Source organism: Bos grunniens, chromosome 23 (genome assembly GCF_055505025.1).
Source record: "Bos grunniens cultivar Pamir isolate PY7600 chromosome 23, Bosgru_T2T1.0, whole genome shotgun sequence".
NCBI lineage: Eukaryota > Metazoa > Chordata > Mammalia > Artiodactyla > Bovidae > Bos > Bos grunniens.
Window position 1 is genome coordinate 36,548,232 of NC_141187.1, and position 21,130 is coordinate 36,569,361.

At 38.8% G+C, this 21,130-nt stretch overlaps 1 protein-coding gene and 1 non-coding gene across 2 annotated transcripts in view; one reads left to right on the plus strand and one right to left on the minus strand.

Annotated features, from left to right (window-relative positions):
- Positions 1-2,769: 2,769 nt before the first annotated feature.
- Positions 2,770-21,130, minus strand: part of LOC147347638 (chorionic somatomammotropin hormone 2-like) — a 37,106-nt gene continuing 18,745 nt past the window's right edge. Inside the window, exons 2-5 of the mRNA XM_086370596.1 lie at positions 7,506-7,687; positions 5,523-5,630; positions 3,585-3,764; positions 2,770-2,961 (exon numbers count right to left, since the gene is read on the minus strand). Of these exons, the coding sequence (XP_086226722.1) occupies positions 2,770-2,961; positions 3,585-3,764; positions 5,523-5,630; positions 7,506-7,687 (662 nt within the window). The remainder of the gene's footprint in view (positions 2,962-3,584; positions 3,765-5,522; positions 5,631-7,505; positions 7,688-21,130) is intronic.
- On the plus strand, positions 10,124-10,232 carry LOC147347639 (U6 spliceosomal RNA). Its single transcript, XR_015153309.1, has one exon. It is a non-coding gene; the product is annotated as a U6 spliceosomal RNA (small nuclear RNA).

Sequence of the window (21,130 nt, forward strand, 5' to 3'; positions counted from 1 at the left end):
TTGGGAAAACAGAGATTTTTTTAAACCTCAGTTAAAGTCCTCATTGTATCCATGACATGTGACTTACTAATCTATAAGGTCAGTGAACTTCAAAAGTTCTTCATTTGTTTCCTTTCGGGAACCACTGCTACTGTTCTTGATATAATAGGGCCATTTCTTCAAATGTAATCTTACATGGAAATCTGTAAACGAGGGGAAAATCAACGCTTTCTGGATGGCAAGGGAGTGGTTGTTAAATCCTGTCCAAATATCCCTGCTTTGACGATTCCTGACTGACTCTGTTCAATATTGTCTGAAACCTACAGTATTCACTTTATATGTCACAGTCAAGCAAGGAGAGCACTCTGAATGTCACCACTTCTGTGGTTAATCTAAAGTCCTAAATTTATGCTTGAAATAAATTTTATAAGAGACAAATCCATGAGGATGTGTGTGGTCTATTGGTGTGTGTATATTTCCTCCAATTGAACTGTCCCCCTTATTGCCAACTTTTCCCTCTAATAAATACCATGCTCTGCTGGAAATATTGAGACATTGAATGAAAGAAAGTTAAGCAAGTAACAAAATAGAATTAGATGTTTAGGGCAGTAAATTACTTAGAAAGTGCTTACAAGGTTTTTTTCATGGAAAGGGAATATGAGATATTTGCTCTTAGGATATAAAAAAAAAAAAAAAAGCATATACATTTGGGTCCTTCAAAATAAAGTGTTCTAACAGCATTTCATCCTTCACTACCCAAGTCTTAGACTCACTTTCCCATTGCTGCTTTTCCTTCCTTCTGTCTTTCTCTGCTTCTCTCTTATTCATCCCCCTTTCCCTTCTACTTTGTTTTTTTCCCATTTTCTTTACCACGAATTACTGCTAAAGCCCTAAAGATGCTGCAAAACCAGCCTCTTCTTAGGAAGAGCCACTATCCCTCTAAGTGACTGACTTCTAGGTACTGACTTCTTAGGAGAGCCAGTCAAGTGATTGGCCCTCATCCCAGGTTGTTTGGAGGCTGTTGAACAAGCTGAGCATCCCTAATCCAGTCACATTGCTCCCGTCTCAGTAGAGACTCAGTCTATTTGGAGAATTTTGTAATTCATGGACCTACTAGGGCATGTTTGTATGGCAAATAATTAATGGCAAGGATAATTACTCTAAAAGGAAGACAGAATGGTATCTCACTTTTCAGATAAATGTGGTTTTGAATCCAGCTTTCTGATCTACTCAGTGTCTATGTGACCAGTTGGACAACTGTCCAGAGGCCTCAGGTGGGGACCAGATGCACACCAGTATTTCTGCCATTCAATTGATCAGAGTGTTTATTATACATGGGGTACCTGTGGGTCAGTTAATAGGCAGCTGACTTGGGCTGCTTAATTTTTTCCAGATGGTGCTTGCAGAGTGAGGGAAACAGAGAGGCTGTGGAGAATACTGCATTTGCAGAGCTGTGGTTGCAGAACATTTCCCCTGATTAAAAAGGAAACTATGAATTTGGGGATCCCCAACTTGTGAATATCCTGGAAAATCACCAGGATACCCCTCAAGAGAAACACTTGTTAGTCAGGGGGAATTTCAGATCAGTCCGTCTGGACCAAGAGAAGGCTACAAGGGCTCAAAGGAAGTCAGTGATGTCAAATTTTCCATCTCATTACCATCTACCCTGTTCCAACATGTCCCAAGGAATGAAGATCCAGAGTGGGATAGAGAAAGTACCTTGCAGAAATGGACACATCTGCACTTCCTTGTAGGATCCCTGGGCCTCAGCAGGGGAGAGGGAGACATTGAATAGGCTGAATATGAGATGGAGCTGACACTTGACTGACCTGGACTTGTGAAACCCAGAGTGATAGAGTGTATGGAATGGCTGCAAGGTGAGCAGGAAATGAGGATCAGTGGAGTGTGGGTGACGACAGCCACTGCAGGAGGATGAGCCAGTTCACCTATGTATCCGCTATGGTCTCAACCTTTGTGTCCCCCAGAAATTTCATATGATGAAATCCTGATTCCCATGGTTATGGTAACCCTAGGTGCAGTCTTTGTGAGGTGATGGAGTTGTAAGGATGGACCCTCTTCAATGAAATGAGTGCTTTTATATACAAGAGACACACAATGCTCCCAAGCTCTCCCCCGTGTGAGGATACAGTAGGAATTATGTGACCAGAAAGGACCCTGCATGACCATGACGCTGCTGTGGAAATCCATTTCCATTGTTTTTAAGCCTGTGATATTTTGTTATAACATCCCAGAAGGACTAAGACAGCATCCTACCAATCTTTACACAGTTCAGGAAACCTCATGCTATTTACACAAAGGTGCAAAGCACTTATCTTGTCGGGTGTAACACTGTGATAGTTGGCTGAAAGTTGTGGCTGGATTTCATGAAGAATCCTGAGAATTCAGCCTTCTTGGTAGCATGACCAGAACCATGAACAATTGTCTAATTCTTTGATTCTAATAACTTGACCCAGAATAATTGGCTGTGATTCTTACGGAATCTCTTAATGGTCTTTTTTGTAATGCCAGCTTCTGCTATTTGTGACTTATTTTAATAGGTGCTTCATTCTCTTAATTGTAGTTGTGGAATTTCTTTTGATTTACTCTTAAATAAAGATAAGAAATGTTAACAAATTGCCCTCTTAGATTTTGACATTTCTAAACCATCTGTGTTTATTTTTTAAGAGAAGACCCATTACAGAGCATGCATTAAAAAGCTGTAATTTCAAGTAGCCCGCTATGGGATAGATGATTATGACCATCTCAGAGCTGGATGGGATGGATGTGGATTTAGCACTTTTTGCGGATTCGGCACGTCAGGATCTTGATGTACGTGTCAACTTTCCCTGAATCCCTGCACAGGCAGTGGAACAGGTTATAAAATTCAGAAAGACGCCTATCTTCATCGCTGGACGTCAGGGATGGGAGTCCTGACCAGCTACTGCGAGCCTCGTGTATCGTCTTCAAGACTGAAACAATAACCTGAATACCCAAATGATAATGACTTCTTATGCATTTTATTATTTGCTTATCTTTTTTCTTCTAATTTCAAATAAAGATTTGGGGAAGACATATGAATATAAAACTCTCTAGATATGGATTTTGGAGCCAGCCTATGAGAAAACTATTAGAAATCTAAAAACTAGATATGGAACTCAAGTTTAGTTTTAACTTTCTCTTTTCTTCCTTTCCATTCTCATCCTTTGATTTGAGGAGAACAGAGAAAGCAGACAAGTGGAACTTCAATAGCAGATGTCCTGGGATACTTTAGAAAAATGCTGATCTTGGAAATTCTGTTCTCTATTACTATTACTCTTGAAAACATTACAACCACCAGTGCCCTGGTAGAGGCAAGCTGTTGGTGGAATATGTGCAATGCAGGGAAGGCTGCACATGTCAAAAATTGCAGTGAAATTCTGATCCCTTTACAGTAGAATCTATCACTATGAATGTCTAGGCTCCTGGTTTATGTAGTAGCCATCTAGTATATAGAAGTCATGAATCTTTTTCTTACAAAATGAGATATTTCCAAACTCCTTATGCATTACAGTGGTCACCTCTTTCATTCATGAACAAAGCAAGAAAGCCCTCTGCAGGATGCTCACCTTCCTGAATTGACTCTCTATGAATGCCTGAAGTTTGTCTGACATGTTCTCAATCTCCATGGCACTTGATACGACAGCCTCTGACAGATTTTTCATATTCCGAAGCCTCGGGACTAGATGATACAGAGGATTATTCCAGGAATACAGTAACACGAGTGTCCACTTACTAAGGTCTTCATTCTAAGCAACCAGAAGAAACAGTCTCATAAAAATAATCATAATTCAGTGGTTTTGGTAATGTGATCTTTGCTCAGAGCAGCTGACCTAAAAAACTTTTGGTTATTCCTATGTGCATGCAGAGATTTTTGAAGGTAGTAAAATTTGCAAAAGGATAAAATGTAAGCTATTAGTTCACACTTGGCTAAATTTTTAAACATCTAGGTTATTTTAGGAACTGATTCCTCTGATGTGTTCTAATTTATAACATAAAGAATTTTCTTTTTTACTCTGAAATTCTACCACCACTCAGTGAGTTCTTTTGTGTTTCTATATTCGTGTGAGAGAATCTAAGTAGTTACGCAAGTCAGTTTGTGCTGCAGTGCCTGACCCAGGAAAGAGGGATTCCACCTGTGCCCACATCATTGTCACCCAGTGATTCATTCATATTAATGAATCCGATGAGTCCTTCGTATTGATTTTAGATCGGTAATTGCTTTATGATATTATAACAAAGAGACAAGGAAGAAGACATGACATTCCTAAACAGGCTTCTCTCCTCAGCTGATCCCACACCAGCACCCTGCTGATATCAGAAGAGTCTGTTTTGTTGACATGTGTCTGGGCAGAAAATGGCACAGCGTTGTTTTTAGTTATAGCATCAGGGGGATTCACAATGGAGGGTTCCCTGCTAGTTCACTACTTCTAGCAGAACTGAGCCTGAAAATCCCAAGAGCTGAAGATCTCTAGTTAATATGCTTGATTTCTTTACAGCCATGAACTGTTTTACTGGTAAAGAACAGAGAACTGAATAGGATTAAATATAAAAATGCACATAAAATGCTGAGTAAAATGTAACGCCATGTAGTAACTCTCAATAAACTTTAAATTTAAGCTTATTGAAAATCCCTCCTCTTCCTCTTTGTCCTTTTTCCTTTACTTGTTCACCCTCATTATCAATGAGCTTAACAGGGAAAAAGAATGCTGGTATCATTAAGAAGGTTGTAGAGAGAGAAGATAGAATTTTATGGGGGGATGCATGTGGAAATACTTTAAATAATGTTAAGAAGAAGGATAATGCAGGAAATCAGAAAGGAGAGATTATAACAGTGAAAATTTGGAGTTGCCATAAATGATTGAGGCTTGATATGTAAACTATGTTGTCCTTTGAACAGAGGCAATTGTTGTGGCCATGAGAAGCAAAGCAATGTTTTTTAGGCCATTGTGGGAGAGACTTACAAATTCAGAATAAATGGTGACAGAGGAGTCATTGAGAATGACGAATGAAGGAGGTGTCAGAGAAGTAGAAGCAGAATCAGGAGAGCCTTGAAAGGCAGATGCGAGGGCTCAGGTGGTGCACTATAGGATTCCCAAGTAGGAGTCACTGCTAACAGGGAGTACTCAAAACTGGGGTGTGTTTCTTACATATTCATGAATTTATATTTAAATATTGAATCATATTTTACACATGGAAGTTCCCATTCATTTCCTGTTTTCATACAGAATAATAGCTGCGATCCTGTGTCTAATGCATTGGTTGAACTAAAGTTATCTTCATGGACAATTTATAGATCTGTTATTTATCTTGCTACTACAGATATTTAGTCATCCCTTGATTTCACTCATGCTTCATCAGCTACATAATATAGTTTCTCTTCAATTGCTTACGGTTCCTCCACCTTTTCCTGCATGTACAGTTACCATAACCTCTAATAATCTGAAGTCTGGTAACCTACATACTGTCTCGTTTGACCCGGTGAAAAACCCAGGGGAAAGACTCACATTCATCTGGTGGGCTTTATCTCTTTCTTCGGGAGCATGGAAGGAATTGGTGTGGCAGCTGTTGGTGGCATTGATATGGTACAGTTTGCCCTGGGCATATTTTTCTTTCTGAAAGTGATCAGGCAATTAGTTAGGGTTGTTGGGCATTCAGTAGATGAACCCATTACCAGAACATTAACATGTGTGATAGACGTGTATTTTTTTAACGGGGGGGGGGGGGTGGGCATCACAAAATTTGAAAGTCATTCTTTTCCTACTTTTCTATATATTGTCTCTGTAAAAATGATTTACATATAACTCTTCTAAGTTTAACCTTTTCCCTTCTCTTTTTTATTATCTTTTTTTTTTTAACTATTTGAACCAAATATAGTACATATGTACCAATATTTGGTACTTCCCAGGGGTCGGTTGTAGTAAAGAATATTCCTGCCAATGCAGGACATATAACAAGACTCAGGTTTGATACCTTGCAAGAGTGTACATCGGCATACTGCAGTATTCTTGCCTGGCCAATCCTATGAACAGAGGAGCCTGTTCAGCTATAGTCAGTAGGGTTGCCAAGAGTTGGACACAACTGAAGTGATTTAGAATGCATGCATGCACCTATATTTAACCATTTAATCTTTTGTTTACTTGGAAGAGTTGGGAAAAAAATGGACAGTCAAAATGGAGAATGAAAGAAAACCTAGTGAGTAAAAAGAATTAGGTGAATTTAATAGAAAACCTTAGCACCGCCTTTTATTAGCTGTCTGCTCTACTGTGTGCTCCTTGATTGACCTAAAATAATTAACATAACAACTTTCAAGTACCTTCTTCAGAAAGAGAATAATTGTTTCCAATTGTAAACTCCCCTTCTATTGTAGCTGGAAACCTATTCACTGCAAATCTTAAAACAATAATTTGTACCTTTAAAAAAACTACAAAGTATTCGTTTCTGTGACCCGGATTCAGCTTTGTTTAACATGTTCCATCCACCCAGTTCACTGCAGAGCAGTTCTCATTTATTGGCTATTTACTCTGAGCCTGGAGAAGAAAGCCCAAAGAGACATTGAAGGACCAGAAAATCAACACGCTTCCTTTTCCCCAGTCCCACCTGAAAGTGCTTTGTGTCAGGTAGTATTGTGGGCTGAATCTGTGTTCTTCATGTGTTAGAGCCCTAACTGCCAAAGTGCTGTGTTTTGAAAAGGGTTCTGACTTTGGGGATCCCATGGTCTATAGCCCACCAGATTCCTCTGTCCATGGGATTTCTCAGGCAAGAATACTGGAGTGCTTGCCGTTCCAGTCTCCAGGGAATCTTCCAGACCCAGGGATAGAACCCAAGTCTCTCACATTGCAGACAGATTCTTTACCATCTGAACCACCAGCGAAGCCCATTAAGGTCAAATGAGCTCTTAAGGTGGAACACTGATCCAATAGGTTTAGCGTCTTCATGAAGCGAAACAGCAGAGAATTCTTTCTATGTCTTTGTGTCTCTGTGTTTTTTCCTCTATCTCTCTTCCCCACCCTTTGTGAGGAGTCACAGAGAAGCCAGCCTGGGAAGAAACAGTTCTTACCAGAACCTCACCTTGCTGGTATATTGATTTGGGACTTCTAGCCCCCAGAACTGTGAGGAAAGAAATTTCTGTTGTTTATTCCACTGAGTTTATTGCATTATTTTATGACATTCCTAGCTGACAAATACAAAATCATTTATTTTGGAAATTTAAAAAAGAAAATGAATGAAAGGAAATTGAAAAAGTTATTGCACTTCTTAGGAATCTTTGAGATTTCACAAAACTGATCCTTTCTTCGATTTCAACATCTTATGAACTGGTGGCTTCTTTGACCTAGAGAGTGTGTTATTGCAGCCTTCTTGTTTAAAGGATAGTATAGCTCTGTCGGTTAGGGGAGGTTTCCTTCTGGGAGCCTGGTGGGCTACAGTCCATGGGGTCGCAAGAGTCGGACACGATTTAGCAACTAAACCACCACCACCATAGTACTTACAAACTCACTGAACATTATTGCAGAAAGGTTATGGAATTCGTGGGAGAGCCAGGCAGCATCAATATACAAGTCTGTAAGGGATTTCCGTAAGGAGACAAACACGTCAGGACCACAGGATGGGCATGAGTTGCCTTGGCACAGGAGCAGATTAGACACGACCAGCAGCAGCAGCAGGCAGGACCCTGTTTAAATAAAAACATGAGCCATTCTGAGATGATCTAGTCACCTGAGGTCATCAAATCCATCCTGTGGAGGGAAGCCTTTTCTTTCCCTGTTGCTCTGATCAGGAGTTCTTGCTGTAGAAGCTGGGGTGGGGAAGAAGGAGCACCTTCTGTGTAAATTTAGATGGATGATGATATTTGCACAGATAGAGAGTTGGAGAAGTAGGTTATTCCATGTATTTTTGAATTGCTCCCAGAAGTACTTCTGTGCTCTGCAAACATTTACAACTTAATTCTGAGAAAAAAAAAAAAAAAATTCCAAGCCAGAGTGTTTAGGCCATTCTTTTTTTTTTTTTTTGTATTTTATTTTATTTTATTTTTTTATTCTTCCAATTTTATTTTATTTTCAAACTTTACATAATTGTATTAGTTTTGCCAAATATCAAAATGAATCCGCCACAGGTAGGCCATTCTTTTAAGACAGTTTAATGTTGGTACTCTGCAGACTCTGTGTAGCGAGGCCCTCCAAGAGTTTGCAATTTTTTTTACTCTACATTGACTAATGCTTGAATTTTAGACACTGAAATAACAAGAAAAGTCCAGTAGATCTGTGTGGTTTACCATCACACTGGGGTAAGAGTAAACACGTGACCTACTGATCACCACTATTGAGTACAGAGAGAATACTAAGAGAAAAAGATACTGTACCTTGGATCTGCTCACTCACCTTAGTAACCCCATGCATGTCTCCGATACTTTCACAAAACCTTTAAAACATCTCAAAATTTGTGTTTCACAGGAACCCTGTGAGATAACCTTAATCTTCACTGTGATCATCAAGTTATGTTAATGAAGATGCAGTGACTTAAAGAGGACAAGTAATTTTCCCCAGGTCCCATTATTAGCAGATGCAGGTCACTGGGAACCTATACAGTCATCGGTTCACTTCCTGATGTCACATCACACATGCCTGTGGCCCTCGGTCTGCATGTGTGTAACCAGGACCACATCAAGAGCTGTGATGACTCTGCTTAAAGAGAAAAATATTTTGTCTTTGACTGCAAAACAGCAGTGACCCTAGAACATTGGTTTTATCCATTTGTTCTGCTCGTCTATAAAACACTCACTGTTAAAGTCTTTGACAGTTATCAGTGTGGGGGCCTGGTTCTCCTGGTTAGCCTTTCTTCTAGGCACCTTGGTAGCTATTCTACTCTTATCCATCTTTATTCTTCTCGTTATGTTTGTTTCTTCGAGAAAATAGCAAATAAATCTCCAAATGGTAACACAAGAATATTGCCTGGTCAGCACCCAAGACAGCGTCATCGGCTCTGCAAACAAGGCCTTCCTCTTCCTGACTTTGATTTTAAGGGACAAATTTACGCATCTGGTTGGGTGTACATCTTGAAAACCCATGGGGCTTAGTTTTTGAACCATCTCCAAACATCTCCTCTTTGACAGTAGAACTAGACCTTCATGCTTCCATGATGTATTGTAATATTTCAGAAATTATTCCTGGCCCTACCTTTGGCCAACTAAGCATAAATCATAGACTCTTGCAAGCATGATTTTAATATTACTTTTCCTGTCTGACCTTTATAAGTAAACAGAATTTAAGACTGAAGTGAGCAAGAATTGAGTTTGGATAAGAGAACTGATAAAATAGAGATTTTATCCTCCTGAATGAGATCTGAACATGATTCTTTTTCCAACTAACCAGAAGAGTGATAATTTAATTAAGGATAAGATATCAGCATTTACTAGGTTTTCTCTGCTCTTAGTTTAAATTGGCATGGTATCTAAGAATAGAATGGTTGTTTAAAATTAGGTGATGAAATTAAAAGAAGTGGTCCTCAAAAAGGAGACATATAAGTTGCAGAAATTTGGGACTATCTCTCTCATCGACTAAAGAGCTTATTGTGACAGGCAACGAAGATAATAGCTTATATAACAGAAATGTACTTGTGTGCATATATTTCTGTGCATGTATACATGTGCTATGCATAAATATATGCTAAATTCCTTCATGAAACTTTGGACCTTATAAAATTCGATTTTATAAGAGGTGGTAAATATAGCAGCATACCCTAATTCCTAATGTAAATGATCATCTGTTGGGAGATGACTAACTATATGATTTTTTTTTCTGTTAAATTGTTTTTTTAATATTTTATCTCAAATACTTATTCTTTTATTTTTTTAATTTAAATTTATTTATTTTAATTGGAGGCTAATTACTCTACAATATTGTATTGGTTCTGCTACACATCAACATGAATCCGCCATGGGCGAACACGTGTTCCCCATCCTGAACCCCACTCCCACCTCCCTCCTTGTACCATCCCTCCGGGTCATCCCAGTGCACCAGCCCCAGGGATCTAGTATTGAACCAGGACTGGCGATTCTTTTCCTGTATGATATTCTACATGTTTCCATGACATTCCCCCAATTGTTATACATGTGTTAGCTTTCATAGCACATATATTAAAAAATTGGAATAATACTGAGAAGATTAGCATGACCCCTGCCCAAGGATGACACACAAATTTGTGAAGCCTTCCATATTTTACTGTAACAGCTTCAAGGGGTGGGACGGGAAGGATGGTGGCAAGGAGGTTCAAGAGCGGGGGACATAGGTATCCCTATGGCTGATTCATGCTGATGTTTGGCGGAAACCAGTACAGTATTGTAAAGCAATTACCCTTCAATTAAACATCAAGAAATTCAATTATAAAATCTATTATTGGGAATCATATAACAGGTTCAGATATCCATTGTATGACTAAAGAGGATCTGACTATAATCTGATGATGTCAATTATCATTGGTTAGTGATTCATTAACTTTATAGTTGAATGAGAAAAGTAAACAAACAAATACTGTTGTCTGTGATTCAGTGTCATAGCAGGCTATAATCCTTGTCTGCATTCGCTTTTAGGTGGTGTAGTGCCCAAACTTGAAACTAAGGCTGTTTCCAGAAGCGCACAGTCGTGAGTCCTGCCCAGGGTTTTGGTTCCTGATGCTGGAGGCTTCTGTTCGCTGGTCACTAAGGCCAAAATTTTCTCTGCTGAGCATTCTCTGGGTCTATCACGTGCACAAGTCTTTATATTTTTGTTTTCCAACTTGATTCTCTTATTCTTTTGATCAGACTACCAAGTCCCTTGATGATTTATTTTTCAGACTCTTTTGTGCTTTGATCTTTCTGATGCTCATTAGTGTATTTGCTTCCATGTCTACCTCTCTGAGTAGTTTTCAGCATCTACATAAACCCTACCCTATTCTCTTACTGTCTGGATTTTGGCGTTTAGCATCAGCATATTCTTATGAACTTCATTTTCCTTCTGGTGGGGTTTCTGGTACACAGTTTAAGCTGGTTGGCTCACATCTGGCTTGTCTGTGTTGTCTCCAAACAATTAGAGAACTCTGCTTTCTTTCTAAGCAATACTATACCTCGATTTGATACCATTGCTAATTCTCTATGATTTCCCTTCCTGCCTCATAAGCTTTGTCTTTCTCAATCTACTGTATCCTGAGTACTTTGTGCTGTATGTTGTTATTACTATTTTAAATCAATATCCACTAGTATAGCAGAGAATAAAGGCAATAAAATTGTAATAGTATTAGTAATAATACATTCCCCCAAAATGTAATCCAGTAATGCTCCCAGTTTTAAATGACTTTCTATGCATGTATTACTGAGGTCCCCTACTCATTTTTCCATACTAGGTGCTTCAATTTTGAAATAGAATGTAGGAAACAGTGGAGTGGAAAATTCTGAAAATCACCTTAGATTTTAGATGCCTCGAGATTAAGTATGTAATTATTAGTTTGTTATAGTTAATAAGGCTATTCTGAGCACATATAGCTCAGTGTCGGGTGATTGCTATTGGGTAAAGGATGTATACTGTGAACTGAATCACCAAACAGGTGATTGGAGATAAAGAAAGCAATGCCAGGAAGACACAGGCTTTTGTTCTGGAAGGAAAAACTCACAGGGTCTGTCATCTACAGTCTACTCTTCAGATTTTGCAAAACACTTACTCTTCCTTTGCTCATTTAATAATTTGGGTTGTTTGACTTCTTTTCATAATGAGTTGCATAAGTCTCTTATATATACTTGGATACAAAGCCCTTATCAAATATGTGGTTTGCAAATATATTTTTTCATTCCATAGGTTGTCATTTCATTTTACTGATGGCTTCTTTTACTATGCAGAAGGTTTTGAGTTTGATGTGGTCTCACTGGTTTATTTTTGCAGTTCTTGCCTTTGCTTTTGATGACTGACTTGTTTGAGCTGCTTGTAGTTTGGAAAGCAATCCTGTATCGGTTGCTTTATTTGCTATTATCTTCTTCCATTCTTACCAAAAGACTCAGACTGGCTGAATGGATACAAAAACAAGACCCATATATATGCTGTCTACCAGAGACCCACTTCAGTTCTAGAGACACATACAGACTGAAAGTGAGTGGATGGAAAAAGATATTCCATGCAAATGGAAATCAAAAGAAAGCCGGATTGGCAATTCTCGTATCAGAAAAAATAAGCCTTAAAATCAAAACTATTATAAGAAATAAAGAAGGACACTAGCAAATGATCAAGGGATCAGTCCAAGAAAAAGACATAACAATTTTAACTATTTATGTACCCTACATAAGAGCACCTCAATACATAAGGTAAACACTAACTGACAAAAAACGAGAAATTGATCGTAACACAATAATTGTAGGCATGATAACACCACACCTATACCAGTGGACAGATTATCAGAACAGAAAGTTAATAAGGAAACATAAGCCTAAAAGATATATTAGAGCAAACAGACCTAAGTAATATCTTCAACACATTCCATCCAAATGCAGAAGAATACACTTTCTTCTCAAGTGCACATGAAACATTCTCCTCATTTGGGTCCTAAATCAAACTTCAATAAATTTAAGGAAATTGAATTGTATCAAGAATTTTCTCTGACCACAACACTATGATACTGCTATTGCTACTGCTTCTAAGTAGCTTCAGTCGTGTCCGACTCTGTGGGAGCCCATAGACGCAGCCCACCAGGCTCCCCCGTCCCTGGGATTCCCCAGGCAAGAACACTGGAATGGGTTGCCATTTCCTTCTCCAATACATGAAAGTGCAAAATGAAAGTGAAGTCGCTCAGTTGTGTCTGACTCTTTGCAACACCATGGACTCTAGCCTACCAGGTCCTACATCCATGGGATTTTCAAGGCAAGAGCACTATGATACGAGATATCAATTATAGGAAAAAACACTTTAAAGAACACAAACACATATTGATTAAACAACACATTTCTAAATAATGAGCAGTTTACTGAAGAAATAAGGGAAATCAACACATTCCTAGAAACAAAGAACAATAAAAACCAGATGATCAAAAACCTAGAGGATGCAACAAAAGCAGTTCTAAGAGGGAAGTTTATAGTAATACAAATCCTACCTCAAGAAACACATTATAGACAACCTAACTTTACGTATCTTTAACTCTTTAAATTTCTCTTATCAATGTCTTAAAGGTTTTGCATAAAATCTTTCAACACCTTGCTTGTTTATTTCTAAGTGTTTTATCTTTTGTTGATGCAACAGCAAATGGGATTGTTTGCTTATTCCACTTTCTGATAGCTTGTTGTTGATATATAGGTAGACAACTGAGTTTCATATATTGGAATATAGTAAACATAATGTATGCTCCATCTTTAAAGAACAGACATTTTCCCACAAATAAGACATATAGATGATCAAGAGGTATATGATAAGATGCTCAGTATTACTAGTAATCAAAAGAAATGCAGATCAAAAGCCCAAGGGATATCTCCTCATACCTGTTTGAAAGGCTAGTACCAAAAATGTAAGAAATGACAAATGTTATTGAGGATGTGGAGAAAAGGAGTGCTTATGCACTGTTGGTAGGGATGTATACCGGTAAACTCCCATGAACACATACTGTGGACGTTACTCAAGAAATTTAAAAGAGAATATTTATGTGATCCATTATCCCACTTCTGGATATATAGTAAAAGCAAATGAAGTCATTGTCTCAAAGAGAGATCTGTATTCCCATGTTCATTGCAGCATTATTCACAGTAGCCTTGGTATAGAAACAACAATCTTTCATCAGGTGAATGGATTAAAACAATGTGATGTGACATATATAGGTAAATATTATTTAGCCATTAGAATTAGAAAGAAATCATTCCCTTTGTGGCAACATGGATGAAACTGGAGGGCATTACACTAAGTAAACTAAGTCAGAGAAAGACAAATACCACAGGATCTCAACTATAAGGAATTTCCAAAAAAAAAAGGAACTCAGAGTAGAAAAATGATTGCCAAAGACTGGATGGTAGGAAAATTTGGAGAGATTTTTAAAGGTTACATATTTTCATGTATAAAAAATTATTAAGGTGAGGATCTAAGTTTGAGCTTCATGATCTAATCATGAGATTGAACAAGCTCTGGGAGTCGGGGATGTACAGGGAAGCGTGGCGTGCTGCAGTCTCTGGGGACAAACAGAGTGAGACATCACTGAATGACTGACTGAACTGAAGAGTGGGACTTACCTGTGTTCTCCTCAAAAAGCAAAAGTTAAATATGTGTGGTGATGGCAATGTTACTTAATAGAAAGGGAAACTCGTTTCTAATCCATGCACAAATGGGGTGGACAAGATGACGGAGGGGTAGGTGGAAGTGGGGTACACCTCTCTCCACTGATGCATCAAGAATGTCTAAAGACACAGCAGTTCTCACAGAAGACCAGGTGAATCCTGGCAGGACTCCCTGACTACTGAGAAGGCACATCCGGATCCACACAGAGCTTGGTAGGACAAAGGAAAGAAGGGACAAGGAGGAAGGGGAAAGAAGGAGGAGAGCAAGTGGGACCAGCCTGAACCTGGGGATAAGGGAGCTGAAGCATAGGGGAGAGATCCCCACATCCGTGCCATCCACTGGGATGGGGGAGGCATTTGAAGCAGTTGGGGAGTGAACTCACTACTCTGTGACACTCTGAATGGATTGAGAACCACATAGACAAGCCATGCTGCAGCCTTTCATACCTCGGACAGGGTTGTAAGTCCACTGGTGTCCATGGAAGTTGGGAGCTGGAGCCATGGGGATTGAGGAATGATCCCAGGGTGAGGACTCCTGTTGACCGTGGGGAATCAGCCAGATTGAATGGGGTGGAGGAAATGTGCTGCGTGGAATGCTTTAAGGAAAGCCATGAGGCCATAAAAGTAGGGTTCAACTGCCTGTGGATTAGAGCTATCTCTTTCTCCATGCTGGTACCTGTAGGTTGAGCAATAGAGAAAGACTTCAGTGAGGGTGGTCCTTGAGTGCCTGATGCACTAATCAATGAAGAACTTGGAATGTCTACATACCTGACCCCACACTATTCTCTGTCTAAATTTTGGGTTTTAGCATCATAATGTTTTTATGAACTTAAATTTCTTCTGGTAGAGTTTCTGGTTTACAAATTAAGCTAATTCCTCACAGCTGGCTCATTCTTGCTGTTTCAAGAAACTTTGAGAACCTTCCTTCCTCTCAAGGCAATACTGCCCTTTACTTTACTACCATTGCTGACTACCCATACTTTGACTTCTTGCCTAATATATTCTGTCTTTCTCTATTCACTATAACTTTAGTAGTATGTGTCCCTGTGTTGGTATTAATATTTATCATAAAGTATTAATGGATGCAGTAGAGATCCAAAAGGATTACAGTTACAACAGTAGTAATAAATAGCCACAAAATTATAGTCAATTAATGCTCCCATTTAAAACTGATTTTCTATCTATATATTATTGAGGTCTCTTAACTCATTTTCCTTACTAGGTGGCTCAATTTTGAAATGAAATATAGAAAACAATGTAGTGATAAACTGGAAATTACCTTCCTTTTGATATGCTTCATTAGTAAGGATTCAAATTTATGATATTTTTTCCCCAGTGCGACTGTTCATAGTACATATTATAGCTCACTGTGGGGTGATTGCTGTTGACTGAAGAATGTATGCATTGAATTGAAATTGTCAAATAAGTGAGTGGAGATGAAGAAAGTAATGCCAGGAAGGCACAGGCTTTTGTTGTTCTAGAATGAAAACCTTGCTGTGTCTCTCATCTATAGTCTAATCTTCAAATTTATTGAAAGTCTTACTTTTCATATGCTCCATTAAAATTTTGAATTATTTGTGGTTTTTTGCCCTTGAGTTGTATGTCTCATGTATTTTTGGATATTAAGCCCTTATCAAATATATGATTTGGAATATCTTCTGACAATCTGTAAATTGCCATTTGATTTTCTTGATGTTCCTTTCTTTGGAGTCTGATGTGGATCCACTTGTTTGTTTTGGCAGTTGTTGCCTTTGCTTTTGGTGTGAAACCCAAAACCTTGTTGCAAACACGGATGGCAAGAAGATTACCTCAGTGTCTTCTTCTAAGAGTTTAATCGCTAAAAGTCTTATGTTCTAATTTTTAATCCATTTTTATGCACAGTAAAGACAGGGGTACAGTTCCATTTTTTCACTGGACTATCCAGTTTCCCCAGTGCCATTTTTGACAAGCTTGTCCTTTCCCCACTGGATAGTCTTAGCTCCTTTTTCATAAGCTAACCAACAATATACGTGTGTGTTTCTTTCTGGCTTCGCTATTCTGCTCTGTTGATCTATGTGTCTATTTTCATGTCAGAAGCAAAGCATTCTGTTTTGATTACTATAGCTTTCTAATACAATTTGAAATCAGCAACCCTAGTCTCGAACTTTGTTCTTCTTTCTCAAGATCACTTTTATCTTTCAGATCAGATCAGATTAGTCACTCAGTCTTGTCCGACTCTTTGCGACCCCATGAATCCCAGCACGCCAGGCCTCCCTGTCCATCACCAACTCCTGGAGTTCACTCAAACTCACATCCATCGTGTCAGTGATGCCATCCAGCCATCTCATCCTCTGTCATCCCCTTCTCCTCCTGCCCCCAATCCTTCCCAGCATCAGAGTCTTTTCCAATGAGTCAACTCTTCGCATGAGGTGGCCAAAGTACTGGAGTTTCAGCTTTAGCATCATTCCTTCCAAAGAAATCCCAGGGCTGATCTCCTTCAGAATGGACTGGTTGGATCTCCTTGCAGTCCAAGGGACTCTCAAGAGTCTTCTCCAACACCACAGTTCAAAAGCATCAATTCTTCGGTGCTCAGCCTTCTTCACAGTCCAACTCTCACATACATACATGATCACAGGAAAAAGCGTAGCATTGACAGGATGAAATTTTTTGGTAAAGTAATGTCTCTGCTTTTGAATATGCTATCTAAGTTGGTCATAACTTTCCTTCCAAGGAGTAAGCGTCTTTTAATTTCATGGCTGCAGTCACCATCTGTAGTGATTTAATACAGCAGAATAGACCAAGAAAAGATGGGAAAAGTACACAGAAGAACTATACAAAAAAATATCTTAATGACCCAGATAATCACAATGGTGTAGTTTCTCACTCAGAGCCAGAAATTCTGGAATGTGAACTCCAGTGGGTCTTAAAAAGCACTGCTGCCAACAAAGCTAGTGGAGGTGATAGAATTCCAACAAAGCTATTTAAAATCCTGAAAGATGGTGCTATTAAAGTGGTCCACTTAATATCTCAGAAAATTTGGAAGAGCCAGCAGTGACCAGAGGACTGGAAAATGTCAATCCTCATCCTAGTTCCCAAGAAGGATATTGTTAAAGAATGTTCAAGCCACTGAACAGATGCACTCATCTCCAGTGCTAGTAAGGTTATGCTCAAAATCTTCCAGGCTAGGCTTCAGCATTATGTGAACCTAGAACTTCCAGATGTTCAAGCTGGGTTTAGAAAAGGGAGATGAACCAGAGATCAAATTGGCAACATTTGCTGGAACATAGAGAAAGCAAGGGAATTCCAGAAAATCATCTGCTTCATTGATCTCACCAAACAGTGTGGATCACAACACAGTGGAAAATTCTTAATGAGATGGGAATACCAGACGAACCTTACCTGTCTTCTGAGAAACTTGTATGCAGTTCAAAAAGCAACAGTTAGAAGCAGACAAAGAAAAATAAACTGATTCAAAATGAGTGAAGGAGTCCGTCAAGGCTGAATATTGTCACCCTGCTGATTTAACTTATATGCAGAGCATGTCATTCGAAATGCTGGACTGGATGAGTCCTAAAGGCTGGAATCGAGATTGCTGGGAGAAATATCAACAACCTCAGATATGTGAATGTACCATGTTAATGGCAGAAAGCTAAGAGGCACTAAAGAGCCTCCAATGCGGGTGAAAGAGGAGAGTGAAAAAGCTGGCTTAAAACTCAATATCAAAAAAGCTAAGATCATGGCATCTGGTCCCATCACTTACATGGCAAATAGAAAGGGAAAAGGTGGAAGCAGTGACTGACTTCCACTTCCTGGACTCTAAAATCACTGTGGATGGTGACTGCAGCCATGAAATTAGAAGACAATTGCTTCTTGGCAAGAAAGCTCTGACAAACCTAGACAGTGTGTTAAAAGCAAAAACATCACTTAGCCGACAGAGGTCTGTATAGTCAAGGCTATGCTCTTTCCATTAGTCATGTACACATAAGATCTGGACAGACAATAAAGAAGGCAGAGTGCTGAAGAACTGATGTTTTCGAACTGTGCTGGTGTAGAAGACTCTTGAGAGTCCCTGGGGCACCAAGGAGTTCAAAACCAGTCAACCTTAAAGGAAATCAACCCCATATACTCTTCAGAAGGACTGATGCTGAAGCTGAAGCTCCAATACATTGGCCACCTAATGTGAATAGCTGACTCACTGGATAAGACCCTAATGCTGGGAAAGATTGAAGGCAGAAAAAAAGAGGCTGACAGAGGATAAGAATTGGTTGAATGGCATCACCAATTCAAAGGGCATGGACTTGGGCAAATTCTAGGAGATGGTAAGGGACAAGGATGTCTGGCGTGCTGTAGTCTATGGCGTCAGTAACAGTCAGACATGACCTGGTAACTGAACAACAGCAACAGTTTTATACAAGTTGTAGAATTTTTTTTTCTGTTTTGGGAAAAATGCCTTGGTAAGTTGAAAGAGACTACAGAGAATATGTAGATAACCGTGGGCAGAATGGATGTATTAACAATATTAATTCTTCCAGTCAATAAATATGAAATATGCTCGTTTTGTCTGTTTTAAACATTTCCTACATGAGTGTCTTGAATGTTTCCATACATAGATCTTTCAACACCTTGCTTTAATTTATTTAAGTATTTTATTTTTTAATGCAAAGGTAAATGTGATTATTTGTATTTCTGTAATGTGTTTTGCTGTGTGGATAGGTAACTGAGTTTTATATATTCAAATACAGTATACAAAATGCATGCTATTTTTTCCAGAATAGACAATTTTCCCCTAAATATAACAATTTTTTATCTGGGCAGTTTTTTATCTGTATCTTTCAAAACTCTGCAATCCCCTGGGTATATACTAGGAGAAATCTATAATTCCTTAGTCCTTGGCTTCGTATCAGCACCACAGAGCATTCAGTATGGATGAGGCTTTGGATTACCTTAGACAAGTCAGTCTCCTGGTTGGGTGCCATGGACTAATGCTTGTGTTCTCCCAAGATTCATATGTTGAAACCCTAATCCCCAAAGTGATGATTTTAGATGGTGGGACCATTGGAAAATAATTAGGTCATGAGTTCAGAACCCACATGAAGGCAGAGCCCACATGAATCGGATTAGGGCTCTTGTGAAAGTCCTAGTTCACTGTATGCTGTGAGAGCAGCATCAAAAATTCATTGAAATTTTATGCTGCATACAAAAAAAGTGTTTCATTGAGCAATAACAAAGGCCTGCTGGATGCAAAGAATGGACAGCAGTGAAGAGCACACATGTGGACTTTATGAATTAGGACTTATATTTTAACAGAAAAACAGAAATGAGGTGAATTTCAAAGTTAAATGTTGCACCACAACTGGGACACGTGCCGAGAGGGAAAAGCACAGAATGTCCTATGTCCACACAACAAGGAGACCTGAGCTGTGTCAGAGTCAGGAAACGCTGTTTGGAGGAACTGGTTTTTACTGAGATCTGAAAGATGTCGAGGAGGTAATCATATAAGAGAGAGAGGGTGTTCCAGGGAGAAGAAGGCATTTATAAAGAGCTTTAGCCATATGTGAGAATATAGAGTGAGAAGAACCGACATGCCAGGATTGAGCCTTTAAGGAATTTAATTTGCTTGGTAAAACTTATGCTAACTGGACAATGAATACAAGGTGGAATATGATCAGTTCTGTGAAAGAGACAAGAATCAAGTTTGGCAGAGCATAGGAGATATTTCCATGTGGGGTAATTCCGTAAAGATTCACTTAAACATAGGAAACCTGGTTTCTATTGCTACTTTTGCTTCTAGTTTCATAAGTTTTGATAAGTGACATAATCATTCTTGGATTTACTTATATATTCTTAATATGGGAGGATTGCCTAGATAATTTCCAAGGTCTCTTACTTTTCTGAATATCCAATAAATCCCACAGGTTATTATCTGGAATTAAAAAAAAAAAACCCTTTACATACCAAGTGTAATATCTGAAATAAATTATATAAAAAGCATTGAAAATAATGCTATTTTTCTTTTGTCAGTTTTTTTGTTTCTTTGTTTATTAAATTTAAATTTATTTATTTTAATTGGAGGCTAATTACTTTAAAAATATATTTTCCAGATAAAATGGCAAGTATTTAAATAATACATGAAAATTTAAATAGGCATACATTACTAATGGATTCCCTCATTTATTTAATTAACATATCTATTCATATCACCTCACATATCTCCTTTCAAGATCTTTTTGGTGAGGACTTTTAAGTTTTACTCTCTTACATGTGTGGTAACTGACCTCAGTCATGTCCAACTCTTTGTGACCCCATGGACTATATAGCCCGTCAGGCTCCTCTATCCACGGAGATTCTCCAGGGAAGAATGTTAAGGTGGGTTGCCATGCCCTCCTCCAGGAGATCTTCCTGACCCAGGGGTTCAACCCTTTATTCTTTATGTAATGTCCTTATATTCCTTTGTCTTTGGAAATTTTCTTTGCTCTCAACTCTACTTTATCTAATATTAACATATGCTTTTATCCTTTTATTTTCCAAATATCCATGCCATTATTGAGTTTCTTGGGCTTTCCATGTGGCTCAGACAGTAAGGAATCCACTTGCCTTGTGAAGACCTGGATTCAATGCCTGGGTTGGGAAGATTCCCTGGAGGAAGACATGGGAATCCGTATTCTTGCCTGGAGAATTCCGTGGACAGAGGAACCTGGTGGCCTCTATTCCATGGGTCACACAGAGTCAGGCACAGCTTAACAACTAAAGCACCACCTGGTGTTCCTTCACATTTATTCCTTGGAAGAACAGCCCTACTCAGGCTGCCTTCTGACACTAGGCTGGAGGTAGGAATGCTGGGCCTGGCTTGTCCTCTCTTAGGTGCTG